Genomic DNA, 15,147 nt, shown 5'->3' with positions numbered 1-15,147 from the left:
GAAAATTCACCAGTGGTGATATAGTATATTTAATGGTGATATTTGTTTTTATTTACACGAGTTTATCGGGATATTGAAGTTTAATGTCGGATTTCGAAACATCGCTATTGGGTCCGTAAGTTTTATTGGCCCAACAGCTATTGTTTCGCGGTTATTGGCGATAAAGTTTAATGGACCCGATAGGGTCCCTAGACCCAGTGGAAGTTTCTTCCAAAGGGGCATAAAGGTAATCGCTTTAAAGAGCTCGAAATGACTAGCACGACGTACTTTTCCGATGCGAGATGCTAGAGAGGAGGGTCTTTATCCTTTTTGTACCTTTGTCACCTTGAGGCGACACGAAAGGGTCATTCTACGTGGAAGATATTAATAAACGCAACGAATAATTCCAGGGTCCAATGCAAAGTGACAAAATGGCGGCGGTATTTAATTGAACGGGTTAGTTTAATTAAGTGAGGCATACGTCAAAGTGGTCCATCCGTAATTTTGTGCCATTCTTCATTTTCTCATCTCTTTCCTTACCTTCTGGGAATTTCTTCCCGCGGTATTATTCCCCCAGACAAAATGGCGGCTTTTCCGAAAGGCAGGGCCGCGGTCTGCAATTAAAGGACTTACTTTAATTTACCAGGGCAAACATCAAAGTGCGCCCCGTTCTGGTCCTTGTTGTCCTTAATTTTTTCCTTCCAATTTTCGACGTCCTTCCTCTCCCTGTTCCTTTTTATTATCCTTTAGGAATATCTCGCCATTATGTTCCTCCTCTCAGGCAATATGGCGGCGTGATGGTAGACAAATGAGCCTTTTAAGATCAGCTTATTTTAATTCGCCGGGGCACACTTCAAAGCTTCTCGCTTTAATTCTCACCGACCGCTCTTTTCCCATTTAATTTGGGTCATGTTCTTTATTTTCTTTTTCATTATTATTATAGCAGATGAACGGGTATTTAATAAAATAGGCTCATTTCAATTTTAGGATATTAACATCAGAGCTTATCGTCGTATATCTTAATATTCGGGATTTTTACTTTGAATTTTGCCAATTCTTCGTTGTTGTTTTTTTTTTCCCCTAGTTTTTAGGGATATTTCGCGCTCGGTTCACGTGAGCATAGAAACTCACATGCAGAGCGAACTATGCTCCGTGGAGCTAGTACCTCGTTACCATAAATCAGCATAAAGGTGGCGTTAGTGTCGACTACTTAGAGGGCTTAATGAGTCGGGACAATAACCGACATAAATCTTACCCGGCGTCTGTTCAACGTCCGACGTGACGACAGTGCTCCTGATATCCTAGTTATTAAAACTTTCGTTAAGGACCTTCCTATCTCGACGGAGAATCCGAAGAAGAGCGCCGTTACATTAACCGAGTCTCTCCGGGAAACGAACGGAATCGCTTTAGTGGAAACGGTGTCTTTTTCGACGCTTCATGAATATCCGCCTCTATGACCATACCGCTCAATTACGTCACGATTGGTACCGCTCCTTCGGATTAGTTAATCCGTGGTTCTAAACTGAGCTATAGGTTAACGCTAGCGTAACGTATAGGTTAACGTTAACGTGAATGACATTTTTTTTTTTCCTTTTAACACAAGAACGTCCTCTCTTGGTTGGATTACTTCCTGGCGAAGTGGAACACTTTATGGGCCATTTTCATTAAAGTCCGTGCGCTTACTCGAAGCCAGCGCCATCTTGGAGCGCAAAAACCCAGTCTTCCATTAAATCCGTGGATTAATTTGAAAAATTCGCCGAACGGCGGCGCCACCGTCAAACAAAATGTCCACCCTCGGGCCTCTCGCCGTCCATTAGCGACCCGGGGGTGAGATTAATGCTCGCAGCGGGGAAATACTTGGGAATCTTTCCCCGGCGGACGGACATACGTCCGGGGCGGACAATCCGGCGGAATTTTCGTCCGGAGAGCACTCCGTGGCCCCGGGTGGCGCCATCTTCTTTTTTCTTTTTTCTCTCTCTTCCGGCGTGTCGCCGCGCGAGATGCGCGCCATATTTATCGGATTATGCCCGCGGAGAGCCGGACTTTTTCCCCCTTTTTGTTCCTTTCTGCACGAGGAAAAGGACGCGGGGAAAAAAGACGGAGTAATAAAAAGAGACACCGCGCGCTCCTGTCGGTTAATTAAGCCGGTAGGAAAAGTAATAGTTCGGAGAATCCGAAGTTTTCTAGGGGAATTGTTTCCAAAAGAGACTGGAAGTGTCTTAAAAGAAAGAAAAAGCAGTTTTTTCTAGAGAGACGTTCTTATGTTTCGTATGTGTTCAGGGATAAGTTGTCAATCAGGGGTCGTCACGTGACGGGTCGCGTGCGGCGGCCATCTTCCCCCGCGGTAGAGAGCGCTCCCCCACCTCGGATTTTCTTTTCACGATTACTTAATTTCTACCTTTCCAATTAACCTGTAAATTTAATGAAATGAACGCGGGAGTTGCACTTCCAGGGAGGACCGGGAAAGAAGTGGGTCGCGTTAGTTCTGCGCCGAAGTTAGCTCGGAGGTTAATTGGAGTTTTCGGGGCTCCGGATTCTCGAGCGTGGTGCATTAAGGCGGTCTTATTGCTCGGGTTAGGAATTAGGAAAGGACCTTCCCCATGTCGGTGGGTCTCCTCCAAAGGGTTTCCTATTTCTCTATCTCTCTCTCCTCTTCTCTACGTCGATCCATCCGTCTCTTTTTGGTCCTCTGTCCTAACTGTCGCGTCTACTCGCGCTACCTAACCTAACCTCGAAATTTCCGCCAAGGCGGCCATTCGAGCGGAATTCATTACTACGGAATGTAATAAGGACGTTAACTGTTTTGCACGGCGGTCCCTCTAGCGCCGCAACGACGTTTCTCCCTCTGGTGAGGAGTACTGCAACTAATCGAAAGTATTCCCCCAGTAAGTGCGTTCTATTGAAGACGTTTCATTGTGGGCCCTTTTAGGACCGTACTCATACTTTAATATTTACCGAAATAACGTATAGGACCCTTAAGTTCGTGTAATTCTCAACGTAGAGTGTAGAAGACCTCGATATGAATATTAATATCCATTTTATGTTACCGCTTGAGTATCCAAAATGGCGTCGCCGCCAGAAAGGGTATATAGATGAAATTGATTTTATTCGCGTCGATTAAGTTCCTGTTATGTTTATATTTATATTCGAAGGTGTTTGAAATGTCGGGACGCTTTCGAAAGGGTCATGTCCATTGTTCGCGGCCATTCTCGGGGAAGGATGAATTTCGGGGGACCCGTGGGAAAAGAAAAGAGTCGGGCGTCGGGACGGAAGTACAATTCTGTCGGGTGATTGTCAATCGAGGGAAGGGCCGAGACAGATCGAGCTGTCCTGATCGATTTCCCGGTTCCAGCGTCCGGACCCGAAGACCGGAAGTCTCGTTAAGCCGCGGCTCCCAACCCAAACCGAAATATCCCATCCAATCAAATTACGTCCTATCGACGTGTCTCTCCGTCCTCTCCATTCTTTGCCTCCTCTTTTTTTCCCCCTTTCGAACGAATCGCCGCGACCCAGTGATCATGGGTTGCCGCGGCCTATTTCAAATTTCCCGCGCGAATCGGCGAACAAGATGGCCGATCGTTTTCGAGGACCCATTTGGAGCTGCCTGTCGGCATCATGCGGCATTTCACTGCATTCAGTGACGCATGGGATATATTATATAACGAAAGCTTCGTATTAAAAAATGATCTGCGTTGATGCTCAAATGGAACCACAGTGGCCGTTTATATGAAATTCATATCGCTGAGCGTAGCTTCGTGCGCCGCCATATTCGTTCCGCTGCAGATAAATGGGATGCATAAAAAATAATGTACCGGAGGTGTAGTTGTACTTCTTTATTTATAGATGTACACCGTAAATATATTTCGGGTGGGACATGAGATCGATACAGTGGAATTACAGAAATCAAGGCCGGGATTTCCTGGTCGTTCGCCAGGGGCTCTTGTCGATGCGGCATTTCCTTATATATTAATAAAGAAATTGAAGCCATGGGGTTATCGAGATATCAAGGTCTAAATTTCATAATCTCTTACCAGTCTTCTGGTAGCGACGTACAGGGAAAGGAGGGAGAAGAGGAACGCGTGGATCCAGCGGAGCTCCTTGGGCGCAGGTCCGACCCCCTCGGGGGTCCACGCACGACTCCGGGGGCGCGCGCTGCGGGGCGCCCACTACGGCTCGGCCGGCCGCCGCCGCGCATGCGCGCGCCCCCCAAACCCGGTCGGAATATAGGATCCAACTCCACCCCGTCCACCAGGGGGAACGGGGGTTACCGTCGTGGTGTCGGTCCACCTCGAGCTTAGTATCGCGGCGGCCACCCACGAGGTCGGACGTGCTATCCGGAAGTCGGTCCCCCGGAAACATGTAGACCGGTCTCGCGGTGTCTCGACGGTGTCTCGTTTCGGTGATTCTCGCCGACTTCCGGCTTGCCGGAAGCGACGATGGTTTGAGTGACGTGGGGGGGTGGAAGTGCGTGCCAAACAGGTGACACCGTATTATGACGAATGACATGCCGAATGCGGCTCGGCTCTTCTTCCTCTTGCTACTGGCCACTTCCGGTCTCGGCCATGCCAAGCAAGGTGTGTATGATCTATTAGTTTTACGCTTTCCTATCTTCAGTTTTTTGCGGCGTCGATTTTTAATGTCGAGGTTCGGTGCCTTAAGGCGATGTGAAAGGGTCATTACATTTATCGATACTCCAAAATATTTATATAAAACGTTTTTAGTGTTTTGGGGCGTCGATTTTAAAATCGAGATCCGCTGCCTTAAGGCGATATGAAAGGGTTTAATAAATACTCCAAAATATTTTTAGTGTTTTGGGGCGTCGATTTTAAAATCCATATTCGGAGCGTTAAGGCGATGTGAAAGGGTTTAATAAATACTTGAAAAAATTCTCCGATTATGCGAAAGTGCGTCGACGTTGCGGGAATGCTTACTTATCGATCGTTCAAACGTTTTCGCCATTTTTCTTCCTACCGAGATGTAATTCTAAGAGCGATGAGGTCGTCACGGACAGAAAGGTTGAAACTGACGGAGGGAAAATGCTCCTGGCTTAGTGGGAAATTACTCCGAGAGAGGAAAAAAAGGAAACTGTCCGGACAAAGCGTTACATAATGTATGCCTTCCTTTTGTTACCGTCCACTTCCGGTACAGGTTATGTCCAGCGTTTCGGCCCCGCGAAAAAAATCTTCCCTCGAATCTATATCTCTTCTGAACTTCCCCTAAGAGTGAGGAATTCTTTTATATTTTTTCCAGAAATATTTTCATATTTATCGCGGGGGAGAAGAATTTTTTTTTCTTCCTTTTTCCTTCGAAAAATTAAATCCTGAGAGCGTCGAAACTCTATCAAGTTTCTTTATCATGGGATGTTTCAAATGATTCGAATTGCCACTTTCACATCCCCTTAATGATCATATTCTATCGTTGAATCGATTAAAGATTTAATTAATTCGTTAATATATCTCTCTCCGCGGGTTTCCTAACCTTTTTTTGAGGAAGAACGAAATCCCGAAGCTAACCTCGCAAGACGCGATTCGCGGGATTCGATTTACATAATGGTTGGAGGCGGTAATGCAGGGTACGTGCATACCGACGTTTAAGCCCGGCGATTACGCTGCATCCCCGATATGTCTCCCTTTTCCTCTCCATATTCCTCCAGGAATCGCGGGAAGCATCTTCGGGGTGGAATCCGAGGAATTACTGGAGCGCGAATCTCAGGACTCGGAGATAAATCCAGAAATTTCGTCGTTTGAGCGAACTCGATTATACGGAAGAGTGATTTGATAATGTAAAATTTAAGGAGAAGTATTTTGAGTCGAATCTGCGATTCCTGGAGAATTGTTTTGGGTCGAATTTGAAATTTCAAAGGGATTAGTTTGAGTACAATTTGAATTTTAAGGAGGATTTTTTTGAGTCAAATTTGAAATTTCAGGATTAGTTTGGCTCTAATTTGAATTTTAAGGAGGATTTTTTTGAGTCGAATTTGAATTATAAGGAGAATTATTTTGAGTCGAATTTGAATTATAAGTAGAATTATTTTGAGTCAAATTTGAAATTTCAAGATTAGTTTGGCTCTAATTTGAATTTTAAGGAGGATTTTTTTGAGTCGAATTTGAATTATAACGAAAATTATTTTGAGTCGAATTTGGAATTCCAAGAGGATCAGTTTGAGTTCCCGGGATTACCGGTGATTATGCGGCACGTATGTATTGCGTATGCGAGATAACTTAATCCGAGATTAGCCATATCCGACGTCCGGCGAATACCGAAAGGGTTAACACAAAGAGCTCTGACGCGTTCTCCGTAATATCGGTCAAGCCTCGGCTTAGGTCTTCGTTAAAACTTATAATGGCCAGGGACCGTGGCTACCAAGGAGAAACTTTAAATCCAATTTCCCGCCGAAGCCTCGAGTTGGCCCCGAACTCCGAGCCGCGGCGCCACCGGCGGCCATCTTGCTTTTTCCGACCGAAGACCGCGATGGCATGTGTCGGTCCTCGCGAAGAAACTCATCTAAGAAAATAATGCCGGAGCCCGACGCAAATTGCCCCCGGGAAATTGGATAAAAAAGGAAATTCCCCTCCAGCTATTCGATAAAAAGGGAAATTCCCCCCGGGAAAGTTGGAAAAAGTTGGTTAAGTCGCGGTCCGCAATTCGGCCTTCGAAATTCTTGGCAAAGCGTGAACTATGTATATTTGAAACGACTAAAAAAACCGGGATCCTTTTATTTACCACTTTCGGCCTGAGGGAATAATTAAAAAGGCTCTGGACACCTATAAGAGACGAAAAACGACGCCGACTTGAGGCGTCCCTAGGTCGCCATCTTGATTTTTCAGAGCGCAGTTCCCGTAGTACAAAATCTTCGACAAAACGTGATATTTATGTATATACGTGTGAAAATGGCGAAGTTGTAAATCGGCATTATAATTTAGTTTTCCAGACGAGTATAAAAAAGAAACCAGCAGTCTGAAATGCGCGACAGACTTAACTTCTGCTGGGAGAGTAATTAATAATTGAGAGCACCAAAATGGCGGACCCTTCAAAGTGGATTAACTCCACTAGAGGGTCCTGAACAATTAACGAATCCACATCTTCATAATAAATGCTGACACAGTGCCCCGAATGACACTTTCCAGGTTAAACAATATAACCGCCGATTTGCAACTCCGGGGACCAGTTAATTATTCCCGGGGCCAAAAGTGGCGGGCTTTTCAAATCACCGCGGCCAGAAATAATTAATGACGCTCGCAATATGCATTCAGTGGTGCGGGCTAGGCTTTTGTATAATAAATAATCGCTGTTTGCGGTTATTTTTTTTTTATTGTCCATTAATGTCCATTTATGCCTTATTCCTTCAAATTGTATTTTCAATGGCGCCATTGTCTAAGAAATTTCGTCGGTTAAATTGTCATTAAAAAGAAAGAACGTGTACGAGGGGATTGTTGGCGTTATTATTGCAAACAATGTTTCGTCGTTTCTTTTTTTCTTCTAAAGTTTTGGGTATGCAAATCTGGGGCTCGACGGCGGAGAGGAGAGTTTCAAAATGTAAACAATGGTTGTTAATTAGTTTCGCCTGCGTTTTAACTTGACTTTACTGGCCCACTTAATAGTTCTTTATTTGTTGCAAACTCGAGAAAAGTTGATGCAACTCGTTCTTAACAAGTGCAACCAAATTACTTCCTTCTGCGATATTTTCTGGGGAAACTTTATCGTACAATTATTTTTTTCTTTATACCATTAGGTCCGTCGGCGACATTTTAACGATAATCAATTTGTTGCTTAGATTCCCGGCAACAATTGGAATTATCGTACGATGGTAAACACGGTATATTAAATAAATAGCCAGTTAAAAGTTTCAAGTACGCGGTATCGATAACGCGTTTCAAAATGGCGGAGCTCGCAGTTGTTAATTAAATGCGGGATTGTTAATCTCCGGTTAATTGGTGGCAATAATGAAACCCCGAAGTAAACGAGCGTCGTCCAAAATCAGTAATTAAGCTTGAGCAGATACGAACTAATGCTAATTGAAAGCGATTTGGGAATTCCATCCGCGGAGGTTTGAAATCCCCGCCATTTTGGCCGCCATTTTGGACGCCGTCGGTGGTCACCGTAACCAAAATGGCTTCAAATGGCATTTCGGTTATATTATTCCCCGACAATCAGGGCGGGGCTAGAGCTAATTACAGAACTGCGGTAATTAGCTGGGCATACGAAAGGTCCTTTATTCCGTGGCGATGTTAACCATCGATAACGTATCGCGAAATGGCGGCCTGCTCTGTTAGGAAAATGGCGGGGCCGTATCGGAGAACATTAACCTCCCCGGGTGGGGTTATCAAAATAATATTATCTAATTGAAATCGGGCAACAAGAGACACAATGGAATTAATTACAAGCCCCCTTAGCGGTCATTTCAACCAATGCATTTATACCTCCATGGGATTTAAGGTTTTAGAAAACTCCACCTAAGCGATTCTTCTAAAAAGTCTAATAAATCTAATACAATTAATAAAAATTTCCCTTTCAGAGAAGGAGAAACCCGAGCGAGGCTGCAAACTCGAGGGACTCCATCCGTTGGTCGTCGTCACGTACAAGAACATCACCATATCGGTAAGTTCTTAATCCAGCGTTTGAATATCATTAGCGCGGGAATTTCAAACGGCCCCGAGGCGCCGATAAGCCCGGGGTAGTAAATCTACATAGGCAGAAAAATCTTGGGGTGATTTGTGAGAGCAACCCATCTGGAGAAAGCTCCATTAATAATGGGGAACCGATTAGAAAAAAAAAAAGAAAAAATTCGGTAGCGTTCCGCGACAAGCACACTTAGTGACGGAGGCTCTATACTCGATTACCCTAGGCTCTATACTAGATTACCCTAAAAAAAAATTCCTTGCTGATAAGAAAATTCTCCCTAATCAAGGATTTCACCTAGCATTGTCCTGTATCCCTTCTTAAGACGAACCACGAGTAAAATCCCCTAGAAAAAGGGGAACATCCCTGGAATTGGGTGTCCTTAGAACGTAGATGCCTCCTTATCGAGTAGCGACGGCGAACGTGTACATCGGTAGGAATAATCCCTCCAAGGGAAACGATCGGGAGGGTCGGGACCCGGATTAATGCGAATCGACAGGTTGATCGAACGCGGGAAGGAGTGACCCCTAAGGATCCCGAAACGGGATAGCGGCCATCACAAAAGGAACCGCCGGTCGACGTTAACCCCCGGCGAAGGCGCCATTAATCTCGCATATTCATGAGGATAATGCGCCTCCACCCGGGTCCTTCCCCGAGGATATCCCCCGGCTCCTTCTCCCATCGCTCATCCTGGAGAAACTGGGAGGGAAAGTATCGACTCCTCCTCCTCCTCCTCTGTCTAGGATTCGTCCTGAAGGATCGCCCGAGGGACGGGAGGCACGGCTTGCTCATTTCCTTAATTTTTCCTCCTCCTCCCTCCGGCGTTTTCCGTCCTTTTGTACAGCCCGGATCGATATCCTCCTTGTCTTGCAAATCTCCCCTAATGGCTCCGTCGAATTCCCCCAGGATGAATTGTTTCCCTCCTTCGGTGTCGCCTCCACCCTTATATCCTTCTAATTCGGTTTTAGATTGCGTCCTTTCGACGGTTAATCCGAATCCTCTTCTGTTTCCGATTCTTTTGAGGTTAAGTCCGATTAAACACACTTATGGGTCGTTCTTTCCTTTTAGGTTAGGAAAGAAACAGAACCGAAACAGCCCCGTAACAATGGGGTCCTGTACGCTGTAGACAATTTTTAGGGTATGTGGAATGTAATCCATCTCGGTTTGCAGGTTAGGTTCTCTTTTTATGGAATCGAATGGCGGATGTCGGGTCTTTTTCTCGTATCGAGTATCGCACCTACTAGGTCGATTTTATGACGCTCGAAAGGAGGTTCGAGTGCAGTTAAAACAGAGGGAGTACTCCATTCGCGGTATAGTTTGCAGGTTATGTTCCCCCGTCCGCGGAACCAAATGAAGCCGTTTGCAGAAGATTCGGTTAACGTCTTTCCTTCACGATTTTCCGGCTCATCTCGTATCGAGTACCTCGGGAATAAGGTTAATGTAATTACAGATAAAAAGCAGTCGAAAGAGGAAGTGCTCCATTTCCTGTTAGGTTTACCAATTACACGGCGTTCATTCATGAAATAGGGTTAACATAATTACGGTTAAAAGTTCCAGCTCAAATAGATGTTCCATTACCTGGGCCGTTTGCAGGTTATGTTTTCTCCTTTAAAAGGAAAAAGTTAATGTCGAACAACTGCTGATTACAGTCATTTCACTTTTTTTTTTAGGTTATTTGTATACATAAGTACTCGATCGCTGGAGCTTATATTTCAAGTGGTACTGATGCAGTTTCGATACTGTAACGTAATTCAAGATATAGTAAAGAAACTAAAGTTACTTAACTTAGAAGAACTTATGTACACTAGCGCCACTGGTGAGTGAGAGACCGCAACTGAATCTAACGTCTGATTCGTGTAGTTACCGCTCTTGCCGCGGGGTGCGCTCCGATACATTTCGAAATACTTAATCGCGTTCCATTTTTTCCCTTTTAGTGTCCATTTGTTGGGCGGGAATTTCGAAATTGGGCAGGAAAATGTGAGAATTGAGTTCGCGTTAGCGAAAGCTCTGCTTCCGCGGGTCGAAAGTCAGTTTTTAGCGAGCTCTTCTCAATTTTCCCGGCAATAACGACTCCGATAAAATTCCGGGGAGGGAAATTTGATAAAAAGTAACGAAGTTCCGCGAGCCAATCAGCGAATCCGTGACTTCTCCGGTTACCAAAAATCAAGTTACCGATACGGTCGATTCCTCGGATAGAGTGGAAATTCCCTGATATTTTTACTAAAAAAAAGGGAGAATATTTAAATGGACGATTGTGCAAAAGCCACTGAAGGATCTCGGTTAACAAGTTAACGGTAGGGCTTAAACCGTTTCACATCTCGAGTTAACCGGAGTTTAAGCGGGGCGCGCAGGTGTAAACCGCGTAGGAAACTGTTAAACCTCGGTTAACTGGAGTTTCTTTAACCGGGATTAAAGAATCACGGTTAAGGTGACATCCGAGACCGGGAAATGCGTCAATTGAGAGCAGCAAACGGGCCTCACTTCCTGGATCTCTGAAATTCAAGATGGCGTCCGGATTCAAAATTCGAGGCGGGAAACTGAACAACTGTCGGGCCACTCTTCTGCAAGCTTACTAGGATTCGTAGCAAAATATATTCCCGCAGCAATCAACCAACCCGGGGTGAAAAACTAGACTGTCGTTTTGGGCCATGAAGTGTGCAAATAGAGAAGGACTACAAGGGCTGCGCGCGCACGCGCCCGGCGTTGCCAGGTCTCCGGGGGTTCCTGGGATCGCCCGTTTCTCCAGACGGTCTGGCAAACAAAGAAAAGGGAAATTAATCGAGGAACTTCTCCGGGCAGAGACCGAGAGACGCAAAAAGCGAATCGGCCGTTGTCAACAACCCGAGTCGCGTTCTAATGTCAATTTATGTCCCTAGACTTGCTTTACGGGGACAAAAAGTCCGAACCGAGTATCGAGTCGTTTGTAGAGTAATGCCTCCCATTTATCTGGGGAACCCCTTCCACTAATTACGTTTATTAACTCTGTTGACTGTATTAAGGTGATATGAAAAACTGTATATTAAAATGTAGCGTCAGTTAAGGGTCTTATACGCAAGCGAGCGATCCGCGTCGCTTGCGAGAAACACTCGCCATCTAGCGGCGCTTTTTCTTGTCTAGTGATTTTTTTTCCCCACTCTCAGTGTATGCGCGCGCAAGTTCCAAGCGGCTTTGGGGGAAATTCGTCAAGTTTGGGTAACCTGGAGGCATTTAACCTCTGAAAAGCCGGTAGCGTCGCGGCCCTATAGTTCTCGGAGGCGCCGCGGGCGGCGCTGGCGTCGGTGGCTGCGACGAACTTCAAAGGCGAACCTTCCGAGAGAGCCAAAGGCGAGGTGGGAAGTTAACCTGGCTTTACGTCATTTTCAAAACCGGCTATCGATTTTCTCTTGTCCTGCCAAATGCCAGTCAGAATTTGGTTAACTCTCTAGAACAAAATCCCGATCACTGCCGAAGCCGATAATTATACAAAGAACGTTCCGAAGAGCAGGATTACGTTGTAGCGTTTCCTTTTCTTCTTCAAAATCCGTTTACAGTGATTAAATTCGTTTGGAATCGCAAACGCGTTAATGGAATTCAATAATATGAAGTATTTCCCTTCTTCGACGTGGCGACAAGGCAGTGGTGTCGGGGAAATTCGGAGTACTTAACCTCCTTTGAAAAACCGCGACTGCGTTCCACTTCTCGAGGCAGCCGCGGGCGGCGCCACCGTCGAGGGTTGCGCCGGCGTCGAAACTTCAAAGGCGAAAACTTGGAAAAGGCGTGGGAGGGAAAGGGGGAATAACCGCCGAGTCGGGCTTATTGCCTCGACAGGAATCCACGGGAAATTTAAAACCCGTAAATTAAATAGTTTTTAACGCCCCCGGGAGGGCGGGAATTGTTTTGAAATTGAAAGCCCCGAAGTTCCGGTTGCGTTCCGGCGAAACGAGTTTCGTACACGGCAGTACTCTTGAGGAAGGAGGGCATATCCGGTTGGCAATGGTTCCTTCCTCCTTTTCCCCTTTTCCGTTGCTTCCTATCCGCGCATTAATCTCCTCGAGGTAACGCGAAAACGGCGGCGAAACTCTCGCGTGATTCCCCGCTGTTCGCGACGAGATGCGATACCGGTATATCTGTCCTTGTTTAATAAGGGGCGATGAAGAAGGACGGAGATACCGCTCGTTGCTTTTCCTCTTCCCTTCGTGTTTGCTTTCTATTAAGGTGAATTATTAAATGAGAAGGGATCTACTTAAGAGTTACTGATTAATTTTTCCCGATACTACAGATTGAAGTGATTGCCTTTGAAATGCCGAAAGCGGCAGCGAAACTCCTGGGATTCACGCAGTTCGGTGCGAGTGGTATATCTGTCCTTGTTTAATAAGGGGCAATGAAGAAGGACGCAGATACCACTCGTTGCTGTGAAATTAAACTACATAAGGCGTAGAAATGTTCGTACTCCCTAGAAAATAATAATCTAGTAACTGTCACTAGATTTCCTAGTTACTTTCACTGTAGAAAATTATCAGGGTCCTTTTTGAACGTTGAAAACGTTAAAAAGGAACTATTTAAATTAACTAGATCCTTCTCTCGTAGTGGGGAATGAATCACGATGAAACGTTTATCCAGCTATGGAAGCGGGTTATCCGGATTCCGGAAGTTGCAGACTCCTTCGGTAATTCCCGCACTTCCGTTTCTTTCTCCGAGTGAGGGGAAACCCCCGCAGAGCATCCCGCAGGGATTTCTCGATCCAAGTTCGCGGCAAAGGAATCGCTCCCTTCCGGAATCCCGTCGATCGGATTCTAGCGGCCGCCATTACGGTCGTCAAAGCGATCGAACCTTTCCCGATATATCCGGGATTCCCCTGATCGTCGGAAAAGCCGCGACGTAAAAGCCGCTCGCGGCTGCGGTCGAAGTGCCGCTACGATTGTCTCGGACCTCTTTGTGGCGTTTCGCCGTGGCTTCTTGCCCGAATGGCTCTGCTCTTTGTTCGGAGAGGTATTAACGATTCCATCGAGGGCTTTGCGCCGATCTGCAACGACTTAGAATTAACGGAATCCCGGAAATTGGAAACGTGCATTGAATTCCCGACGTTTCCCCTAGGAAACGATTTTTGAAACGCCGATTGCGGCTCACCCGTTCATTATTTTAGTGTGGGCTAAATAAACAATAATGTTAAGGTGACACGAAAGAGTCATTTTATCATACCCATTGTATTATATATAAAGCGGAAAAATATTTACGACAGTTTTCTCCTAAATGGGTGCACCGGATAATTTGTAACTTTAACACGGGAGTATGGAGGCCACAATGAAGGTCTTGTTGAAGTCTCCGATAATTAGATGTACCCATTTTGATGAGATTTTGTTGACGTTTCGTACATACAGGCCCTTTCGTATCACCTTAAGGCTGGTACAGACTACGCGATGCCAGACAGTTTTGAAACTAGGAGAGGACTGAAGCACCGCCATTTTATGGACACTGTTGCAAAGATTGTAATTAAAATTCCCCTCCTCGACGTCTAGGTCGATATTAGCAATTACCAACAATTAAATGGCTATTAAATTCGGTCCCTTAAGGTCTGCGGGTACCTGGGGTGCCCGGAGCCTTAAAAGACCCGTCTGATCCTTAAGGGGCTCCTCGGTCGCGTAATTGCGAAGGGGTATTAAATGGTTATTAAACGGGATCTCCTGTTTTCAGGTGGATAAAATCACGGTGCCTCACGGCGATAAGGTGGCGGTGAGATGTCGCGAGATCGGCATGTACAAGTTCATCGGCGATCCTCTTTTGCATTGTCGCAATGGCGGATGGAACGGGAAGCTGCCCTCCTGCATCCCCACAACCATCATCTCCAATTTCACGGGTGAGTTTCCGTCCATTGGATTTTTTTTTACACCTTGGGATTAAGGGGATGTGAAAGTGGAACCTTAGGACTTCGTCGTTTACGAAAGTTCCCCTAATTAAGTGCACCGAGTCGTTTCGAAGTTTACCACGTCTATGTGGAGGCTATAAGGAAGGTACCGACGCTCATGGAATTTAATTTCTTTATTAAAAAATTGTCAAATCTATGAACAAATTTGTACAAAATTGATATTGGATGGTTTTGTCGGTGGATGATGGATTTTTCCATGTGTGCGACGGCAGCGCTTTGTTAGCGGAGGTCTCGGGTACCGAGTTTCGCCGCTGGCGCTAGCGTCGCGTCGCATTCTTGGGCGAGAATTTTCTGCTTTGTTGCCGGTCTCAAAGGTTGGCTAAAGCGACAGCTATTTCGTGCTGGGGAGGTTCCTCTTCGCATCTCGGTGCTGAGCGATAAAGGCATGCCACCGGGAATGCCATTTTCGGATTTTTAATACATATATCACATCGTGGAAATATATTATACGCCCGTTTGGAACACTCGAGAGCTTCCATTTTCTGCCGCTTCCGCGAGATGGAGTTACTTGGCGAAGCGCGGAATGGCGCATTTGTTTATGGACCTCACGCGTTTGTTGGGATTTTTGGGGGACGTCTTTTGTAACGAACAGGGGCGTCTGTATTTTAACAGCGTAGTGTAAATAGAGAAAGAGAGTAATACATGGC

The 15,147-nt window shown here is 45.7% G+C and overlaps 1 protein-coding gene across 3 annotated transcripts in view; it reads left to right on the top strand.

Annotated features, from left to right (window-relative positions):
- The first annotated feature begins 4,336 nt into the window (after positions 1-4,336).
- LOC105703531 (locomotion-related protein Hikaru genki) overlaps positions 4,337-15,147 on the top strand; it is a 28,573-nt gene continuing 17,762 nt past the window's right edge. For all 3 annotated transcript variants that reach the window (XM_012431992.1, XM_012431991.2, XM_012431990.2), the window contains exons 1-3: positions 4,337-4,553; positions 8,495-8,577; positions 14,269-14,431. In XM_012431992.1, coding sequence (XP_012287415.1) covers positions 4,472-4,553; positions 8,495-8,577; positions 14,269-14,431 — 328 coding nt within the window. In that variant the 5' untranslated portion in view covers positions 4,337-4,471. The remainder of the gene's footprint in view (positions 4,554-8,494; positions 8,578-14,268; positions 14,432-15,147) is intronic.

This window comes from Orussus abietinus, unplaced genomic scaffold (assembly GCF_000612105.2).
Source record: "Orussus abietinus isolate OABI.00-Male unplaced genomic scaffold, Oabi_2.0 scaffold78, whole genome shotgun sequence".
NCBI lineage: Eukaryota > Metazoa > Arthropoda > Insecta > Hymenoptera > Orussidae > Orussus > Orussus abietinus.
The sequence above is the reverse complement of the archived record's forward strand: the minus strand, read 5'-3'. Positions and strand labels throughout refer to the sequence as shown.